Genomic DNA, 19,742 nt, shown 5'->3' on the forward strand with positions numbered 1-19,742 from the left:
CTATTTTGAGGGACTTGACACCGAGCACTATAAGACCGGCATCGAAATGTTAGCGGACCGTTACACTAAGTGCATTACTCTAAATGGAGATTATGTCGAGGAATAAAATACTTTTTTCATTAAAAAAATCGTTTTTTCATTGTTAAGCCAAAGACTTTTCAGCCCATGTAGTAGGCAGCGCGCGGAGCGGTGAGATAAAGGGAATAGCGGTGGGCGGAGATAGTCGAAAATCGGCCGTCGCGTGCACATTTTGCCGAGCTCTGTTATAGAACAACGTGTTGTCCTTCCATTTGCCGCTCTTAGTACTACGTTTAAATTCGCATCGATATGTGACCACTAAATGCCCGCAATTACAATTACAAGGTCATTTTGTGAGATATCAGAAATAGCTTATATTGAAACCGTAAAAAGCTTTACGATAGAAAAAGTCAAAGGGAAGGAAGCCGCAGGAACCGAGGGAGCCTACATTGAACCAAACATTTTCTTCTACGTATTATAAAGAAAGTGTCAGAAATCTATATGATAATCAGTATGATATTAACAATAGGAGAAACTCAGTTATCTATCGTATAAATGCAAAAAGAGAACTTCGAAAATCAATTGTTAACTTAACTTACGATAGGCTTCCGTTAACCTATTTACATCACAGCTCTAAATATGCAACTAACTTCAGAAATCGGAGATGTTCAACTGACAGTTGGCCTGTATTACCGCGCATTAACGCACGTGATTCGCAAAAAGTGAACGTCGTGAGCGTATTATTCCGCGGTCGGTGATAAGTGAACATTGTGACTCACGGAATATTCCGCGACTGGTAATAAATGACAATCATTATGTGCGGATTATTCTGCTTACAGATGCAAATGGGTTAATCGGTTTGTGAAGAAAGAAACGTTACGAAACGATAAAAGAATTCAATGTTATAAATAATATCCTTACGAGAGGAAACGATCGAGAATCAATTACGAATTTGCGATACTCCTTTATCAATATAGGATTCATAATTACGATGTAACACGATAAGAAACAAAATAAGAATTGTGTATATCGTAAAAATAACAAAATTACGAAAAAGAAAGATAAAGGATCTATCATACGATAGGCTTTCCTAAATTTATTATTCACAATAGAGATAGAAAATCGATGCGATCATTTTCTATTGTTCTTTTTTATTTTTTATCAGAGTTACGATAAATGTTCCTTCAAAAATATTCGAATACGCATGTCAAAGCATAAAATCTCTGCTGCGTTTTCTTTGCAGATATCTTTGCACGAAACAGCAATTACAATTTAGTATTCTGCTTGAGACGATTCCATTCACATGTTTTCGAAATAAGATTATTTCGTAGCAACGAAAAGTTATCATTTCTAAACCAAAGGTAACTTACAGATTTCCGCTTAACGAAAGCCTATTGTAAATTCATGATTGATTCTTTATGTTCTCTTTTCATAAATATCTTATTAGAAAATTAGAAAGTTGTACGAAATACTTAACCATAATGTGTTACGTTCTTCGTAATTATGCGATAGAAAAATATCTACTTTTTAATAACTTCACTATAAATTACGACGCGTCTTCTATCATAATTCTACCTAGTGATCAATTTTATATTTATACATGATAAAGGACTTTGAGTTTCTCCTATCGTTAATATCATACTGATCATGACAGATTTTCGACACATTTTTACGATACGCGCGAGAAAATGTTTGGTTGAAAGTGAATGTAGGTTTCTTCGGTTTTTATGGTTTCCTCTCGTTTGATTTTTTTTGTCATAAAAGCTTTTTACGGTTTCAATATAAGCTATTTCTGCTGCCTCATAAAATGGCCTTATGATTGTAATCGCGGATATTTAGCAGTCACATATCGATGCGAATTTAAACGTGGTACTAAGAACGACGAGTGGAAGGACAACGCGTCACTACTTACTTAATCTCGCATCGATATGACTGCTAAACATTCGCAATTACAATTACACGGTCATTCTATGAGACAGCGAAAATTGAACTGTGTCTAATCGTGAATATTTAGCGGCCATATCGATATGAGTTTAAGCACGGTGCGATGTAATGTAAGAACGGCGAAATAATAAACGCGCATGCAGCGTTATCCTTCCATTCGCCGCGCGACAATTACTTGAACGATTACTTGAGCCGCACTACAGCTCGAGAACGGCGTAAAGGACTCCTTCTACTATCTCGGCGCGCGCTCATCCATTTGATTTCTATAATTAACTTGGTAATTATTGCGAACATCGCGGTATGAGGCTTGTTTGTTCACTTTAATGCGTTCTATACTTCCATAAACTGTGACATAATTATTCTGGTAGACCCTGTATATTATAACAGTAAATATAGTAACACGTCACACAGTCAGAATGGAAAATTGCGTGAAATCAGCTCGGGAAACGGTATATATTAAATAAGAATGTAAATTGTATCTTTCCTAAACTCTTCCAACTTGTAACTAATTTCTTCCAGTAGTCTTTTTTTGGATGCGTTATAGTGTATATTTCAGTATACTTTTCCGTCCACATTTATTACACGTATCTACGTTATATTCCATTTTGAGATTCTCCTTTTCTCGCATGTCGGTAAATTTTGCCAGAATCGAAGAACATGTTGCCCAGGTAGCGTAAATGTTTTAAGAAATGCTATAAAAGGCATGTAAAAAAAGACATTATGAATCTGTCAAAGGATTTCTTTACGTCTCGCGATGGTTTCAGGAACTTTGAAAGAAATAACACATGTTGGTCTCGCGGCTAAAGTGTATTTAATTTCTTATCGAGTGAAAGAAAGCACGGCGCGATCGTATTCTTCGCTGAGCAATTTTGTGCGGAATTTGTTATCCGTTAAACCCATTTTAGACAATCTGTAAATCTACCAGATGGAATATTCCTGGGACAAAATTCTATGTATGATTTGGTATCCTGCGTAATATTCGAGATATTGTTAAGCAATGATAAATTTATTTCAATCATTTAACAGTAATAATTTCAACATCAATCATCTTATCTTTATCACTTTGGATATAAGTATTTTAACATTTAATGATGAAACGACAAAATGTCTTAATAATGAAGATTTCGAGATCAAATTTCTCCCGAATTGTGAACATTGTCTCTCCAAAGAGTTCGTGACACTCTTCCTTCATAATTGTACCTACAACCTGACATAGAATTGTAGATAGAATTCTGTCCCAAATTGAAGAGACTTCCTTTATTTCTAGACTCTATTCACCAAATCTACATTTTTTAAAGATTAAGCATCACGTTGAGGAGCCATGCAGAAAGCTGCTTTAAATCCGCACTCTTCAGAAACATAAACTATACGTTGCAAGACTATGAGACTTAACGTATAATAATCCCCACTGTCGAGGAATGCGTGTTGATTTTTTTCGTGATTTTTCGGAATATTCAATTTTGGAAAATACGAACTCGAAAGAGAAAGGGTATAGAATTAGGTTTTTTGATCCTGGCCCGTACCAATCGTCTAAAATGGGTCTGATATCGAGGTCGTCGGCAGTTATCGGTTCCCGGTGTGAAGTGTAGTTAGACTAAGTTTCTCCTCTATCTGTTTCCTCGGAAGACGCCCGGCTGTCTCGGAGAGCACGAAAAGTCGTCCGTCGCGATCAACACGTCTGGAGAACTCGTCGGAAAGATCGCGCGAATAAAGAAGGATCGTTGTGTGGGCAACACGATTACGCCCTGCCGTTGGGTGATCTGCCACGCGAAGGCGAAGCAGACGGGGACGGATCCGGGCTGCATCCGTTACTGCTGCCGCGACGACTTCCTGTACCACCAGCCTTCAGGCGCACCATGGTGTCCAAGTGGCGAAACCTGTGTAGAAACATGTATAGACACAAAAATATAGAAGTAGAAGAAAATAATGTGCAAACAATAATATAGAACAAGGTAAAATAAAGACCGCTGTATTTTCTCAGAATGAAAAAAAATGTTTCTCTCTCTCTCTCTCTCTCTCTCTCTCTCTCTCTCTCTCTCTCTCTCTTTCAGAATATTACTACACATATATGAAGGCATGAGATAAAGAGAGAATTGTAAACAACGATTGAATTTTACAAATGCAAAATTACACGAGAAATGGAGAGCACGACACGAGGACAGGAGATTTTATCCCTCATTTAAGGAGTTAGGCCACTTTGGACGAGTCAAAATTAGTGTCATTTTTGGGAATTTCTTCTGAGATCATAACAAAAGAAATACAAAAATGAAAATAAAGTATTTATTAAGCAACCCTTTAAAGGAAAAAAAGTATTTTTTTTGTAAATATTTTAAACAAAATTTTGAAGCCCAGACATTTTTTGACCGACGCTTTCAGCGGTGTTCAGTCTCACAGCTACAGCATTGGTAAAACAAAGACGAAACCATTTTTATTATCTAGATGCCAAAAATTGAAGAAATACATATGGATTTTGCGAAATATTAAAAACTTTTGTTGCAATTAACACTTCTGCACGAAATTTTTAGGTCCAAACATGAAATTTTTTAAGTGTTTACCATTTCTACAAAAATAAATATTTCTAAACATCCATATGTACTGCTTCAGTTTCTGACATCTAGATAATAAAAATTTTTTCGTTTTTGTTTTACGTTCAATGCTGTGAGACCGCTGAGAGCATTGGTCAAAAAGGGCTCCGAGTGTCTCCGCTTCAACGTCACCATTTTGTTTAAAATATTTACAAAAAAAAATACTTTTTTTTCTCTTAAAGAGTTGCTTAATAAATACCTTATTTTCATTTTTGTATTTTTTTTGTTATGTCCTCAGAAAAAATTTCCGAAAATGACAATGATTTTGACCCGTCCAAAGTGACCTAGCCCTTTAAATGTATCCTCATGTAAAAACTAAATATTTCATAAAATTTACTTCTGTCGATTTTGCCTTGATATTTTTGCGCACAAAATAAGTTATGAATAGATAAGAGGAAATAACAATAGGAATAAATTAATAACCGGATATTAGGATGTAATACTCGAGAAAAACATCTGAGTTAATTTGGAATTAACAGCCTTATAAATGAATACACGTGGAATTATTTTGCAGATACTGGAGCATACCGCCGAGCAGACGGTTCGCTCAAACTGTGATTCGTGATACGAATCCAAAACGGTAGATGACGGGAAGAAAATAAGTGATAAAAGAAAAAGTCAAAGCACGCATACGCAAAGAACGAGTAAAAATGGATGACGAGGAGAAAGTCCAGCGCATGCGAAGGTGTCAATAAGCTTATTATGTAACTTTGAACGACTATATCACTTTCTATCGTTAAGCTTGGCGACGCGGCTATTATGTGATATGTTGTACTTGCGCAATGACGTGTAACGATGACGTTATCGTTAGACGTATTATCGTTAGAAGGCTAGAATAGGCATGCTCCGATACCGGAACGTTTCGAGCCCTTCTCTGTGGGCTTTATTCTGAAACGACTGAACTCAGTGCACAATCGAATGTCGTTATAGTAGCGGTCGGCGATAGGGTGGAAGGAATGCATTATTTGTCTCTGCACATAATAGTGGCGAACATGATATCGACGCCGGAAGTGTGTGACATTACAACACCCTCCCCTCCCTACACACACATACACGCATGCTCGCATGTACATAAATATACAATGTAGCCGTTCACGCGATAATGCATTGGCGCAAAATTTGCGCGACTCGTTACTTTTTAACTTATTTCAGCACGTTTTAAGAAGAAATTCTTTTTATGAGCGAAGAAGCGTCGAGGGAACTTGGACTGAATTCCTAAACGCGCTCTTCGAACGCATTTCTTGCGAGACAAAATCGATCCGACGTTTAGCGGGAGATGAAAATCGCGCATACGGATTTATTTACGGGAACGGAATTCGTAAATGAACATAACTTGTTCCAAAAAATAAACTCGGGCTGATTATAATAAAGTAAGAGAGTACCTAAGCGACACTTCGCTTCTATCAGCAGCTTCCTTCGCCTGCATCAGGTATTCAAGTGGCCAGGATATCCAGGATCGTCTGTAGCGATAAGAATAATTCCATCCAATTATTCTCGAACGTACGCACGCGCGGGCGGTTTAACGAACTGACGTGATCAACTTACGTTCCGGTCTGCGTATTTGACCCGACACCGCCGATCGTCGTTTGCGTGTCGAGCTTAGATCCTGCTCTGTTCGGAGTCTTTGTGAAGCCTGGCTGGATAGCAGGATCAGACACCATACGCACGAAGAATGACCTTCGTTGCTCCAGAGTGGCTTTTCTCTTCTTCTCGCGGATGTCTGCCAATTCATCCATCACATCCTGCGAGAATTTTAATGAACCCTTAACGTATGATGGGCGGAAATTCTTCTCTTACAGCATATTAAAATAGTGTTCGAACTCACCTTAGATTCCAATATTTCGGCTAGGTAATCCGTTATAATGCTCCATGCAACATCTTAAATATTACATCATTAATTCAAGACATATACCATAGTTGCTTGAAGAAATCCTTGGAATTTAATCGCACAACACCATTTTCCTTCCCGGAGGAGGGAAAAATTTTATTGAATTTATTCAGGAAGGGAAATATAGGACTACTGAAAGTTCTAATATTAGGAGATTGAATTAGTTCTGATCCCTAGCAATAGATGGCTTTAATAACAAGTTAACGGTTAGTACGAATGTTGAAATCTGGCAACACACACACATACACACACAGACACTGAAAAGTTTGACATTTCTCTATGACATATGACAATCTACGCGCTATTGTTACTGATAGTTTCATTGTTTATATGTGTCTAAAATGGATCAAAATTGCATTTTCGACATTCATTACTTTTTTTGTTCGATTTGAAAAAATCGGCAACTGAAGCTCATGAAATACTTGTTAAAATTTATGATGATCAAGCTCTATCGTATTGCAACTGTAAATTTTGGTTTCATCGATTCAAAAGTAGTGATTTCGATTTGAGTGACAAAAAACGTACTGGCCAACCAAGAAAATCCGAAGATTCTGAATTGCGACCATTATTGAATGAAAATACCGCTTAAACGGAAAAATAACTGACTGAACAACGTTGATAAATGGATAATTTCTATGGATAATTCTATGGAATATAAATGGATAATGTCTACACGCCATGGGAGAAATTCAAAAGGAAGGCAAGTAGGTCCCACATTCGGGGAGTCGGCTAAACACTAGCGTAGTTCCCCCGGCCGTCCTAGCCGACCCCGAGGAAAGGCATCCCGGTGGGGTTTTAGCCGGCAAGAGTCCGGCATAACCCTCTCCCAAGGGGCGAGGGTATCCATGAGGATTTCTCCATCATGAACAAAAAAAAGTAGGTCCCACATGAATTGAGTGAAAATGTCATTGCAAACCGTTTGAATATCGCCATGTCTTTGCTTGCCAGACAGAAAAAAGAGTTTTTTGTAACAAATTGTAACTGGAGATGAAAAGTGAATTTATTTTTATAATTCAAAGCGAAAAAAATCATGGATTGATCTAGGATGACCATCAACATTGACGATCATGATATCAAAAACATTCACGGTCACAAAGCAATGGTCTATATTTGGTAGGATATGGAAGGTGTGGTGTACTGTGAGCTTCTAAAACCGAATGAAACAGTTACGAGGGAGCGATATAAACAATTGAACAAATTGAGTGATGAATTGATGTAAAAAAGGCCAACGATAGCCAGCAATAAACGCAAAGTGATTCTTTTGCACGATATTCTTTTGCGCGAATGCTCGTCTACATGTTGTTTCAATTATTAAACAAACATTGTTAGAGCTCGAATAAAAAATCCTTCCGCACCCAGCGTACTCTCAAGACCTAGCACCTGATTACCTAGCATCTGATTACCATCTATTCCGATTGATGCAACATGCTTTGGCAGATATACACTTCAATAATTACGACGATGTGCAAAAATGGGTGTCTGATTGGATCGTTTCGAAAAATAGATCGTTCTATCGTCGCGGAATCGCTATGTTGCCAGAAAGATGGGAAAAATCACGGCTAATGACGAAAAATATTCTGATTGATGTAAATTTAACCATTTCTTTAAAATAAAGATAAATAATTGACAAAATAAAACCAGAATTAATTGAGCTTCCTAATAGAAAACAGAATGAAGAGAGATCACACATGATATAAAATATACAAATAACTCACCGATATCCTCGCCGCAGGCGTTAGGCGCAGCAAGCGCAAAACGTATCGTATAGCGTTGATTGACTTGCGCCGGGACCATGTGCAATTTCCCGGAATCGTTAATGGCGCTTAGCAATTTCTGATTCAGCTTGTCGGTGCCTTTGGCGCGAAAGCATACAAGACCCAGCTGCACGATAGAACGACGAAGACACGACGTGACGAACTCGGTCAGATACGGTACGAGGTGTTTTCCAACGAGATGCTTTGTCTTACCACCACTTCGTTACAGACTTCGAACCTGGAGTCCTTTCTAACAAGAGCCTCGAATCTTTTGGCGAGTCGCACGTGGTTTCGGATGTAGGCCTGCAAGCCGGATATTCCGTGAGATCGTATCACGAACCACAGCTTGAGTGAGCGGAATCGTCTGCTCAACGGTATGCTCCAGTGACTGCAAAATAATTTCACATGTATTCATTTAGTGCTTCAATTCCAAATTCTCGATTAACTCAGCTGCTTCTCGGGCATTATATCTTGATATTCGGTTATTTATTGGCTCTTATTGTCATTTCTTCTTATTTATTTTGCAAGTTATTTCGTGCGTAAAAGTATTAAAGGAAGATCGAAAACAGTAAACATTTTATGAAATATTTAGTCTTTATATCAAGATATATTTAGTCCTTATATCAAGATATATTTAAATAAGAAATGTTCACTGTTTGTTGACATCTTAAGCCCACAACTCCATAACTACCATAACTTACTTTAAACGAAGTTTAACTCGTTAAATCTTAAGGGAAATGTTGCGTTTCACGATTGGTAAACTTCGGTTACCGTCTATTTTCCGTGGTTAGAGTTAAACGCTGAATTTTGGGCGTTTAATGAACATAAACGAAATTTGATATTATAGTGTCACAAATTTCGAGGTCAAGATATCTATCGTCCAGCTTTTTAGGGTTACGTTAGTGTAACATCGCGATTTATTGAACGTCGAAAGATAATAAGAAAATAAGTTATACAAAAAGTGAGGAATATATTAAATTTGTTGAAAATTATAGCTTTTAAGTATATATATTATCTTCATCTGAAGATGAAGATTTTGAAGATTTAATTATCAACGCCCGAAAATTCTAAGAAAACGACCATCGTAGAAGTATTTGATAACGTCGATTTTCATGCGTGATTTTGTTTATCCAAAGAATCTGTAATTGCAATGCTAGCAGAAATTGAGCAATTTGTTTTCATTCTTTCTCGCATCCTACTTCCAACTGTTTATTATATCGCAATCTACGTATGTTTGGCAAGAAGGAGATATCTTTGAAACTTTCTTTGTACAGACTATAGGTTTACATAAATTACAGTTATAAATATGACATGGAACGCAATGAAAGTTTAACCAAGTCATGATGCTAAATGTAACAGCTGTTCAGCTAAGCTCGGCTTAAACTCGAATCTGTGGAACTGAGCCTTAATATTTTTATACACAGATTAGCGAGGAGAATATAGTTCACGTATAAAGGCAAATGATTCCATTAAAAATATCTGCCTTTCTTTATTCTAGGTGTTTGATTAAATTTCATTGAATCAATATTATACAAGATACCCTTATACAAGATACAAGATACAAGATCTTTTTGAAACGAAAAATTGTGAAGATTAATCAAATAAAACTGAGAAGAAAAGTCATGCACCATTTTGCGAAAACCGCAATAGTTATTAAGTTATTGATGGTTGAAAATAACCATATTTAGAGGCTCTTTTAATTGGTAATTTGAAAATTTGCGTACTTATTTGCAAAATGGTAAAGGGCTTTTTTGTTTAGAATGACCTAATCTACAATTACATGACGGCTATTGTGTCAGGACAGGTTCAAGCTTCAGGGTTCAAAGTTCAATATACTCATATCTATTGCAATACACAATAGGTGTCACAATAGGAGTGACCTAATCTACAATATAATTGTAGATTAGGTCACTCTGAACAAAAAAGTCCTTTACCATTTTGCAAATAAATACGCAAATTTTCAAGTTATCAATTCTTAAAAAAGCTTCCAGATGTGGTCATTTTCAATCATTAATAACTTAATAACTATTGCGATTTTTGCAAAATGGTACTTAATTTTTTCCTCAGTTTAATCTGATTAATCTTCACAATTTTTCGTTTCCAAAAGACCTTCCCCCGGACACTTTGTATAATTGCAAGCAAGTACACTTCAATTTACCGATAATCTATAGTCGTGTCCGCGTGGGTATGCTTGAGGTACAACGGGTCCACCACGAGAGCGCTGGTCAGCTTGAATCTATCTCGCACCCAGAGACAAGAACAGTCAAAATTCGTCAACAGGAACTTGTTTGTATTGGTATTGAAGGAATCGGCATATTCAATGCCGGCCATCAGGTATTTCAATTCCGGGCAAATGAAAGCGTTCCCTGCATAAGCGGCATCCACGTGAAGCCAGATCTGAAGACAGAAATTCTTGATATCCCGCGACGTCGACTGAGCGACGACAGGCGCGACGAAAAGAGCGAACAACCGACGATAGCTGGAACTATCGTCAAATATACGTAACATCACGCTTACCCCTGAGTATTTCTTGCAAACCGGCCCGATCTCCTTGAGGTTATCGAACGAACAGCAGGCGGTCGTGCCGAGTGTCGTCGAGACGAAGAAAGGAACGTAGCCCTGGGCTATGTCCTTCTCGATCGCCTGTTAACCGAAACGCGGTGAAACGAGAACATTTACCGAGGGTTTATCTGGCTTGTTACATGCTTTCGAATTGCTGTCCCATCACTTTACCATATCATCACTATGCACAATGTATTAACACGTTGAATACTGTGGTCGTCACCGGTGATCGATACCATCGAGTTTCATTGAATTATGTATTATGTAATATAAAGTACAGAGTGTTCCACGGGAAGGTGCTGAAATTAAACATTAGTTCTCCCCTTCATAACTTTAGAACTGGTATTAAGGTTAATAGCAGTCCGCCTGAGGGTCTGCAGTTTTATTCTGGTTGTGGTAGAAGCAAGTCTGCGCGTCAAAATAGGTAATCTGACGACGGAAGAGAAAGTCTATCTTATCGAGTGCTTCTTTTCTAGAGGAAAAGTATACAGTAGTGCTTATAGGGGGTTTTGTACTATTGTACAATAAATACGGAACACGGAATTACGAGCGAAAACACACTGAATAAGTTAGAATTCATTAATTATTTGAACTTAGGTGTTACGTCACTCCATTTTTTGGTAATAAATCTGCATTTTAATAATTTGTTATGTTATTTTTAACAGAATTATCAATAATTTTACGCAATATGGAACTACTCAAGACTGTAGATACGATCTGCTAGATCCTTCTGTGTCTGTAGCTGTAGATGAAAATAATGAAGAAATTAGGAATTATTTTAAACAAAATCCAAATACTTCCATTCAGAAAGCTGCCCAAGTCCTTCAAATATCGAAAACAACGGTACACAGGATTTTAAAACGTTTCCTGAACGTGATCCGTATAAAATAACATCTCCTCAGTTGCTAACCGAACGTGCTATGACGAAACGTGTTTAACCATGTGACTTTTTTCTTTGGGGATGCATAAAGACAATTGTTATGTTAAAAATCCAAAAACGATGCCAGATTTAGTAGCAGCTATTAAAAAGGTCGCCAGTAATATTAAAGACATGTTAGAAAAAGTTTTTACGAATTTCGCAAATTAATTGAGTTTGTATAAATTCAGATGATGTGCACTTCGAAAACGTTTATCGCTAGCTTATTTGATAATTAGCATACTTAAAAAATAAATAAATTGATACACTAACATTTTTTAAAATTTTATTTATACCTATTAAAAACTGCAGACTTTACTCTTTTCAACGCAATTTTTGTTTTTACAGTAACTGAATACATTCGAAAAGCTAAATAGTTTCAGCAACTTCGCATAGAACACCCTATATAATCAGTCGCGTTTGGAAAGTTACTTGTACGACAAACATAAAACCAACGAACGAAACGAGATCAAAGATACATGCCTTTTGAATTATATCGCTTTATCATATCTTTGATAATTCAATCGTCAGTTGAGCCTTGGTGCGATCGACGAGACACCAACACGGCAGTCAGCGTGTTACAATTTTTACGAACTTGCGAAATTCTTTAGAAATTTCTTCGCCAGATTTCTCTGATTAATGCTAACAAAACAGCACCCGTCATTCTTAATCTGTAAAAATACTCTCTATCCGCGAGGTATACTACCTTTCGCTACTTTTCAGGTAATTATCTGATTTTGCATTTGTAAAATGACTTATCTTTGATGAAAGTCAAGGACGATCCAACGGACTTTCGCAAGCTCGTGACACGTTTGCGCTTAAAGATGACTGAAAATCGTGAAAGTCTCGTTTCCACCAGCTAATATTGTACGCTAACGATGCTGCGGGAAACGCACCTGCTGCAAGGTCTCGCCGCGAAGCACGCTCTTCTCGTCGGGCTCGAGGATGCGCAGCGTCACAAAACATATCATCGCGTCCTTCTCGACGCAACTATGACTCTCCCGGCTGCAATACGCCATCAGCTTGCCGAGCAGTACGGTTTCGTCCAAGTGTGCGTACGCGGGGGATGCCTTGAGCCTAGCAATTGCTTGCGCCCGAGCAGCCAGCATGCACACAAGGACGCATTCCGACGCCGAGCCCTATATAGTTTCGTTAATCGACCTTTGACATTCGCGTACCGCCCGGGGATCCCGCGTGTCGTAATTCTAATTTCAGTCACGAACGTTGGACACGGCCGGGCGGCCGTGGTACTTTTAGCACTCGGCAATCGAGGGTTTTTTCGCCGTTATTGAATCCTTTATGTGGAATACGTTATACAGGCTACGTGTCAGAATCACCGGGCGATTTTCACGACTACGAGAGCCGCTAATCCTCATGGTTTCCTGACTTTGATTCGAGTGTCTTCGCGATTACAGTCTGTTTATTAAGAACGTGACTGACGTAACTTTTAAGCTGTTTGTTATAAAGAAAAAGAAAAATTACATATGTACTACTCAGTCAGTGCTATGCCGCTTTTATATGAATAGGTCGTCCAATCACCGGCGTTGTCAATTATTGCCTGACATCTTCATATTTTCGACATATTGTTAAGGTAAAAATCGCCATATCAAACGCAGCCGTCGAGATAGTTGTTTCACTGTATATACTTTTCCTTCACGTAACTTCATCTTTATTACTCATTTTCTTCACCAAACATTTTCAATAGGATTTGCATCTGGTGATTGTGACGGCCAGTCTAATGTTTCGATATTATTTTCTTCTTTCCATTGACAGCAAAGATGACTTCGACGTTTCGGATCGTTGTTTTCTTGCAAAATCCAGTCTTAATTTTCGCCTGGAAACCACTTTTCAATAGATGGTATCAATGTTCTTTAATAAATAAATTTTAGCCATCTTTTTCGCATCCAAATTTTCTAAATAAATGGAGATAAAGTTCCAAATCCTTGGTTGGAAAAGCAGCCCCAGATATTCATCTTTGCCGGATATTTTACGGTCCGTTGGGTAAATTTGCTCATAGGAGTAGACTAAGTTCGACTGATAGTATCGCGTAAAGAAGATTCATCGGGAAAAATATCACTCTTCCATTCATTCTTTGAGATGCGTGCAGAGAAAAACAGCTTCGAATCTTTTGACGTATATACTACTCATTGCTAAATACGTCGTTTTTTAGAAACTCTTCGCAAATTGCGTCATACGAGAAGAGCCTTTCTATCTGCTCATTCAAATGTTTCGGTTTTCAAACAGATTTTCAACAATTATGTCGGTCACGCTCTTAATAAACAGACTGTAAGTCGCTAATTGACATTTCGCCCAAGCAACGTCCGGTCGATTTCACCGAATCGACAGAAGAGACTGGATTGGGTTGGTCTCGCGTTTATGTTGACCCCTCCGATACGTTCCACGTGGTATTTATCTTTTTAGAACATAACCACTTTCCGACACTTTTAAATCTCTTTTAATTCTCTACTTGAATAGTTGTTGAATTATAATTGTTTTGCTCGCGAAGAGATGACTAGCATCGACACTTCTCGAGTGCGAGCACTTTAAGGGCCTTTTGTTAACGGTTCAGAGAAAAACAATGGAAAAATATGGCAAAGAGAGTGTTTTTAGAACACAGGCGCTCTCTTGTGCTCTAAAAGGAGCACTTCACGATTTCCTCTTCCACCTGTTTCTCTCTGAACCGTTCAATTAACGAAAAGCCCTTAACTTCTGCTCGCATTTGCATGCCAGTCATCTCCGTGAATAAATCGATTACAAATCAAGCAGAGATTGAAAAATGTATCGAAAGAACAAGTCCGACGATTCTGTAACACCTTCCGTCATTTGCACCATTCTGAATATCGAACGAATGTAGAGATGTGCGAATCAAGAATTTTTATGTCGAATCGAATCTATGAAATTTCATTCGAATTCGAATTGAATCGAATCGTTAAAAAATTTAACATGATTATTAAACATGCAAATAATGATGGAAGATTTTAATATTGGAAAGAGAATATTGATATTGTAATATATCATCTTAAAATAAAATATATATTTAAATATTTAAAGTAATTTATAATTAAGTTATTAATTATAAGTTAAGTTAATTATAAGTTAAAGGTTCAAACATACAGGTCCGGATGGCCCGTTTTCTAGTTGATGCGCGCAAACGCTAATCTATTTGATTCGTATTCGAATCTTCGCGATTTGAAATTTTCGAATTATTCGGATTCGAATCATAGGGATTCGGATTCGAATCGAATTGAATTCGAATAGTTCGCACATCTCTAAACGAATGTATATTTTCAACGATACCTGTATAACGCCGCCGCCGTTGCTGCCTTCGCTGAAGTACAGGAAGTCCGTCGGCAGTCCGATTGCCTTGCCTGCGATTTCAGAAGAGCGATGCGCGTGAGCTAACGATTCGCGAGAAGTCGCTCGCTAAATGATCGTCATATTCCGATATGAAAATATATCATGAAAGAGAGGATTACCGAACCAATCGCAGACTATCGTCTCAAGCTCCGTGCAGGCTGGACTGGCCGCCTAAAGCAAACAAGATTCGAGCTTAGGCATTATTGGGCAAATAATCGGGCGCGATCCGTCACGCCGATTTGACGCGAGATCGGGTCGCTTCCGAATTTCTGACGTCGACGAGAAAATCAGTGCGGGTCTCTCTCTCTCTCTCTCTCTCTCTCTCTCTCTCTCTCTCTCAGGCAGCCGCCGTTCCGTCGAGCGACGGCAATTCGTTTAATTATAGCTTCGCGTGTAGGATTCATCCCCGTGTGGTTTCTTAGACCGCATCCCCGAAGAAATTTCTCGCTCACCCAAGAAAATCCAATGCAGCCGATCGCGTTGGACAGCATGTCACCGAGAATAGAGGGAAAGGAATTTCCCGCCGGGAAGTAGGCGTGGAACCTTGGGTGCTGCCAATGCGTGATCTGGAAGAAAGTTCATCCGGCTCGCAGAAGCGCACTTTGCACTCGTCGCGCGGATCGCGAAGCATGTGGAAATCTCGTATTGACTCTGCGACTCCACTTTTGTGAGACACACGCCAATCATCCTGTTCCAATTGCACCGCGCAGGATGCGGGGAAAATTTAGTCGTATCGCAACAACCAAGTAATCTAATTTAATCAAACGTAAACAGTGCGCCTCGCGAATATTCTCGAGAAGAGTTTGCGTGAACGTGTGCAAATCTTGAAGAATAAAATCGCGGCTGAAATGAACGAACAAAGTCAGGCGGAATAAGAGAGAAAAGGAGGAAGCGTATCGCATGTAGGACTATGCGTGATTCTAAAGGAGAATTTAATCAGTTTAGTAGCTCCCTGAGAGAGCAATAATCTACGAGCTGATCGGCGGACAATTCTACATATTCCCGGTATGTTTCGCGAAACTCATTCCTTCTCTCATACCACCCCCGAGGCATTCGCGAGGTACTCACCCCCGGCATGATCTTCGATTCCACGTCCTTCATGATCTCATCCCACGACTCCGGATCATTCGGCGGATCTGACGGCAGCAGAGGCCTGAGATAGCCGGGGTCGATGTCTGGCGTGACCCTTCTGGTATGAATGGTGCTCACAAACTCACAGATGTATTCTATCATCTGCTTGCCGCAAGCGCGAAACGTCTCGATGTCCATGGCGAGACTGCTCTTTTACGCTCAACTCGACGACCTTCGCACATCAAATTAACGACAAAAATTCAAATTTCAGGCATCTCGCGTGAACGAAGTACGACACGCAGAAAACTATTCGGTTGATACAGTTGAATTTTAGTTACGACAAGCGAAACTTTCCGTTTCTCAAAAGTCAACTGAAAACTCGCTTGCAACACGAGAGAAATTCCGTTAGGAGGTTTCTATTGTCTCAGAAATATATTTGGTCACCGAACATTAATGTTACTAAAGGTACTAGTTTCATTCTTCACACAGATAAACGCGGCATTTCTGTTTATGTAAGTGGAGGGGAAAAACACCTGCGCGCTCGGGTTGGAAATCGCGTCACTGGCGGCGTCATTCGACTTCTTCAAACGAATCTCTTCAGTCGAGGTAACTGGGATCTCGTTTCTTTTTACGATATAGTTTCACACCGAGTACTCTGCTGCGGTAACAATATTTCGAAATGGAAAATTTTAGTTCCTTCAATCGAAAGCAGTTGTTGAGCACTGAATGGCTCTTCGGTTTGCGAAATATAATTTTCTGCTGCTGCAAATCGAAGCTCATGTAAGAAAAAATTTCTGATCGTCACTACAGAATATTTTTCTGCATGCGTAGCATCTTACGTGTTTCTCTTAAGGTATCCCTTTTCTCTCTTAAGTTTCCTCGTTACAAGTATCGATAACTATTGCGATATTTGCTAATCCCACCGATATCTTCGCGCGCTTCGGGTTAATCGATTAATCTGTGCGTTATTAATTAATATTTATCATAGCTTATACTTGAAAAGTCTCCACATGCAAGCGAAGGGCAAATCGCTCGTTTCCTTCTTCAAGTCGATGTAAACTGGTACACTTGCAGTGACTTAACTTTCAATTTCTCCGATCGTTACTCACGTTAGTATCTTCGATACCCGACGACCCGTCATCAACATAATTCCGGACGTCTGAAAAACGCGTTATCACATCGTTCCCGTTGCTCCTCACGAATTTCTTTCTCCCTTACACAGTTATTGGCATTTTACCGTAAACATTGGGAATTAGCGGTGCACTTTTCATTTACAACGGGCGTGCATACTTGATGCACATCTTCGGAATTTTACACTCCTTCTCAAGCGGAAGGGAAGAAACAGAGCAAAGTTACGTCTCTCACTGCAAACCGATCGAGTGGAGCGCGACCGTTTCGAGTGAGACTTTCCAGGTGCGGTTCCCTCGACTATAGTGTCCTTCAACCGAATACGACAACCTCGTTTGACACGTTTTACACCACATACTGTCACAATGTGCCACGTGCGAATCGACCTATCAAACCGACGCGATTCTTTTTGTCTCGCTCTGGCAAAAATACACCTCGACCATGACGTGCTCACGCTTTCATGTAATTTCTTTTTTTTTTTAATCGCTCCTGCCCGCGGCCTGTCGTCACTCTCGCGCACTCGCAATCTCGCGATATCGCAAAATTCGCGGAGACCACGCGCGGACTGCCAGCGGAGGCTGCCTGCATTCTCCTACCTGTTGCTGATAACAGTGATGTGGGTGACACGGTGATGCCCGGCGAGCTTACGTTGGATCGGATGACAACCGTACTGAACTGAACAATCCGAACCAGCGTTCACCATCCACCGCGGAGATATAGCGGAGCCTCCAGGGCGCAAAATTCCGTTCGGCGGGTCCTGCGCAAACGCAGGTCCTTCTTCGCCCGCAGGACTTCTTCGGGGTTTCGCAAAAAGACGCGCGCCGTCGCGTACTGCTCTCTCTCACGCTCGCGCGCCTGTTCTGACGCGATCGCGATCTACTTGAAATGTACGCGCGCGTACGTGTGTAAATGTGTGTATATTGTGTGCATGTGTGTGTGTGTCTTCGTACGTACGTCGGCTTCTGCCGAAGATCGCCTTGGTGAAATCAATTTGCTGCTGCGCGAAAACTTTTATACGAAAATTATACGAATCGACTTGCAAATTAGAAACCTACGTCTGTGTATGTGTATGTGAGAAAAAGGAATATTAAACATGGCGCAGGGATGTCCTGTTCTAATTCTATTATCTTAATTTTTTCTTTATTCCACACACATACACCGGACTTTTTTCATAAATATCAGGCTAATTTATTTTGCATATTCGATATGCAAAATATATCTCTCCCATTTGAGTTCTCCATAGGGTGAGGAAAAATAGATATTTATTCATGCGCGATCAGGAAGTCTCATAAATTTCGTAAAATAGCTGAAGACACACATCGTAATGGCCGAGCTAGATAAGATGATAATATAAAATGAAAGATTATTTGATGACTTCGTGACATAAACATGGACGGGGGAGGGGGTAAAATTCTGCACAGTTTATTGTGTAACTGAAATATAATAAATTAATCGAAATAATAACAAAGTTGGAGTATATAACAATACACTTTGTAACAGAAGTTTCTGGAAGGCAATGACTCGTGAAAGAAATCTTCAACAATCCCGTCGACACGGGTGGAAAAGATCGGGGGAAAATTGGCGGTTAAGCGGAACGGCGAGGAGGAGATCGAATTTTCTTCAATGAGGAATCTCATTCTCTGCGACGTGATAGACTCAGAAATATTCATACAATCGTTCGGATCACGTTCTCCGTCCTTTGGCTGGAACACCCCTGCAAAGGATCTCTCTCTCCACTATGTTCGTTATTTCGCGTTGGAAATCTACCGTGGAGGCCGGATTCATCCATGCGAGGTGTTTCAGGACTACTGGATGTCCTCTCGACCGTGTATCTTCTTGGATCAGTTCGGGATCGATCTCACTTCGATGCGAACTAGTCGAGAGGGATTACGATCACCGAAAAGAATATTATACTTGTAAATAATTTCTCCTATAGTATCATACCCTAAGCAAACCCTTTTATAGAAAGAGGATTCCTCTTTCGATAAAGCAAAAGTCAACCATTTATCTAAAATTTATTAGATATTATTCTAATTGTTTTCCTCTTATTTCAAAAAGATTTTCTCTTATATCAATTAATTTTCCTCTTAAATGAAGAGGAATATGTTGATTTGAATGTCGGCTTCTTTTGTTCAGTCATGATGACCTCTAGACATGAAAGAAAAAATAATTATATATCTATGGGTCAGAATATTTGGAACGCTTTTTAAAAAAGGTATGTGTCTTGCTGTAATATACAACGAAGATAATTTATCTATATTTGGTCAAATACAGTTTATAATCTATTGCAAGAAGTTGAATAATATATTCTTTCTTTTAACTATATTTCATACAATTGGTTATAATGAACATTTTTGTAGCTGTAAAGTACATAACAAAACTGATTGGAAATTTATTTGTTATGATGATCTTATTTCATTCGTGCCTACTTATTAGTAGAACTGGAGCCAGAAGTACATATATATATATTACTTTTGGTAAATATGCACATTAGGTCAACCCCCTCAAAAGTTCATGAC

The 19,742-nt window shown here is 39.1% G+C and overlaps 2 protein-coding genes across 3 annotated transcripts in view; one reads left to right on the forward strand and one right to left on the reverse strand.

Moving 5' to 3' along the window:
* The window catches only part of Rpp25 (ribonuclease P protein subunit Rpp25), a 59,316-nt gene that overhangs the window by 25,435 nt on the left and 14,139 nt on the right, over nucleotides 1-19,742 (forward strand). The gene's annotated exons all lie outside the window — the stretch shown is intronic.
* LOC105183006 (Tyrosine decarboxylase 2) lies at nucleotides 1,895-18,023 on the reverse strand. The gene is made up of 14 exons (XM_011140846.3): nucleotides 17,820-18,023; nucleotides 16,093-16,327; nucleotides 15,477-15,590; nucleotides 15,144-15,195; nucleotides 14,965-15,035; nucleotides 12,564-12,806; nucleotides 10,707-10,832; nucleotides 10,348-10,586; nucleotides 8,403-8,577; nucleotides 8,151-8,316; nucleotides 6,373-6,425; nucleotides 6,093-6,289; nucleotides 5,930-6,007; nucleotides 1,895-3,839 (listed from the first exon to the last, which is right to left on the reverse strand). The coding sequence occupies exons 2-14, from the start codon at nucleotides 16,291-16,293 to the stop codon at nucleotides 3,701-3,703; spliced, it is 1,854 nt and encodes a 617-aa protein (XP_011139148.1). The 5' UTR covers nucleotides 16,294-16,327; nucleotides 17,820-18,023; the 3' UTR covers nucleotides 1,895-3,700.

Source organism: Harpegnathos saltator, unplaced genomic scaffold, assembly GCF_003227715.2.
Source record: "Harpegnathos saltator strain DR-91 unplaced genomic scaffold, Hsal_v8.6 scaffold433, whole genome shotgun sequence".
In the NCBI taxonomy this organism is placed as follows: Eukaryota; Metazoa; Arthropoda; class Insecta; order Hymenoptera; family Formicidae; genus Harpegnathos; species Harpegnathos saltator.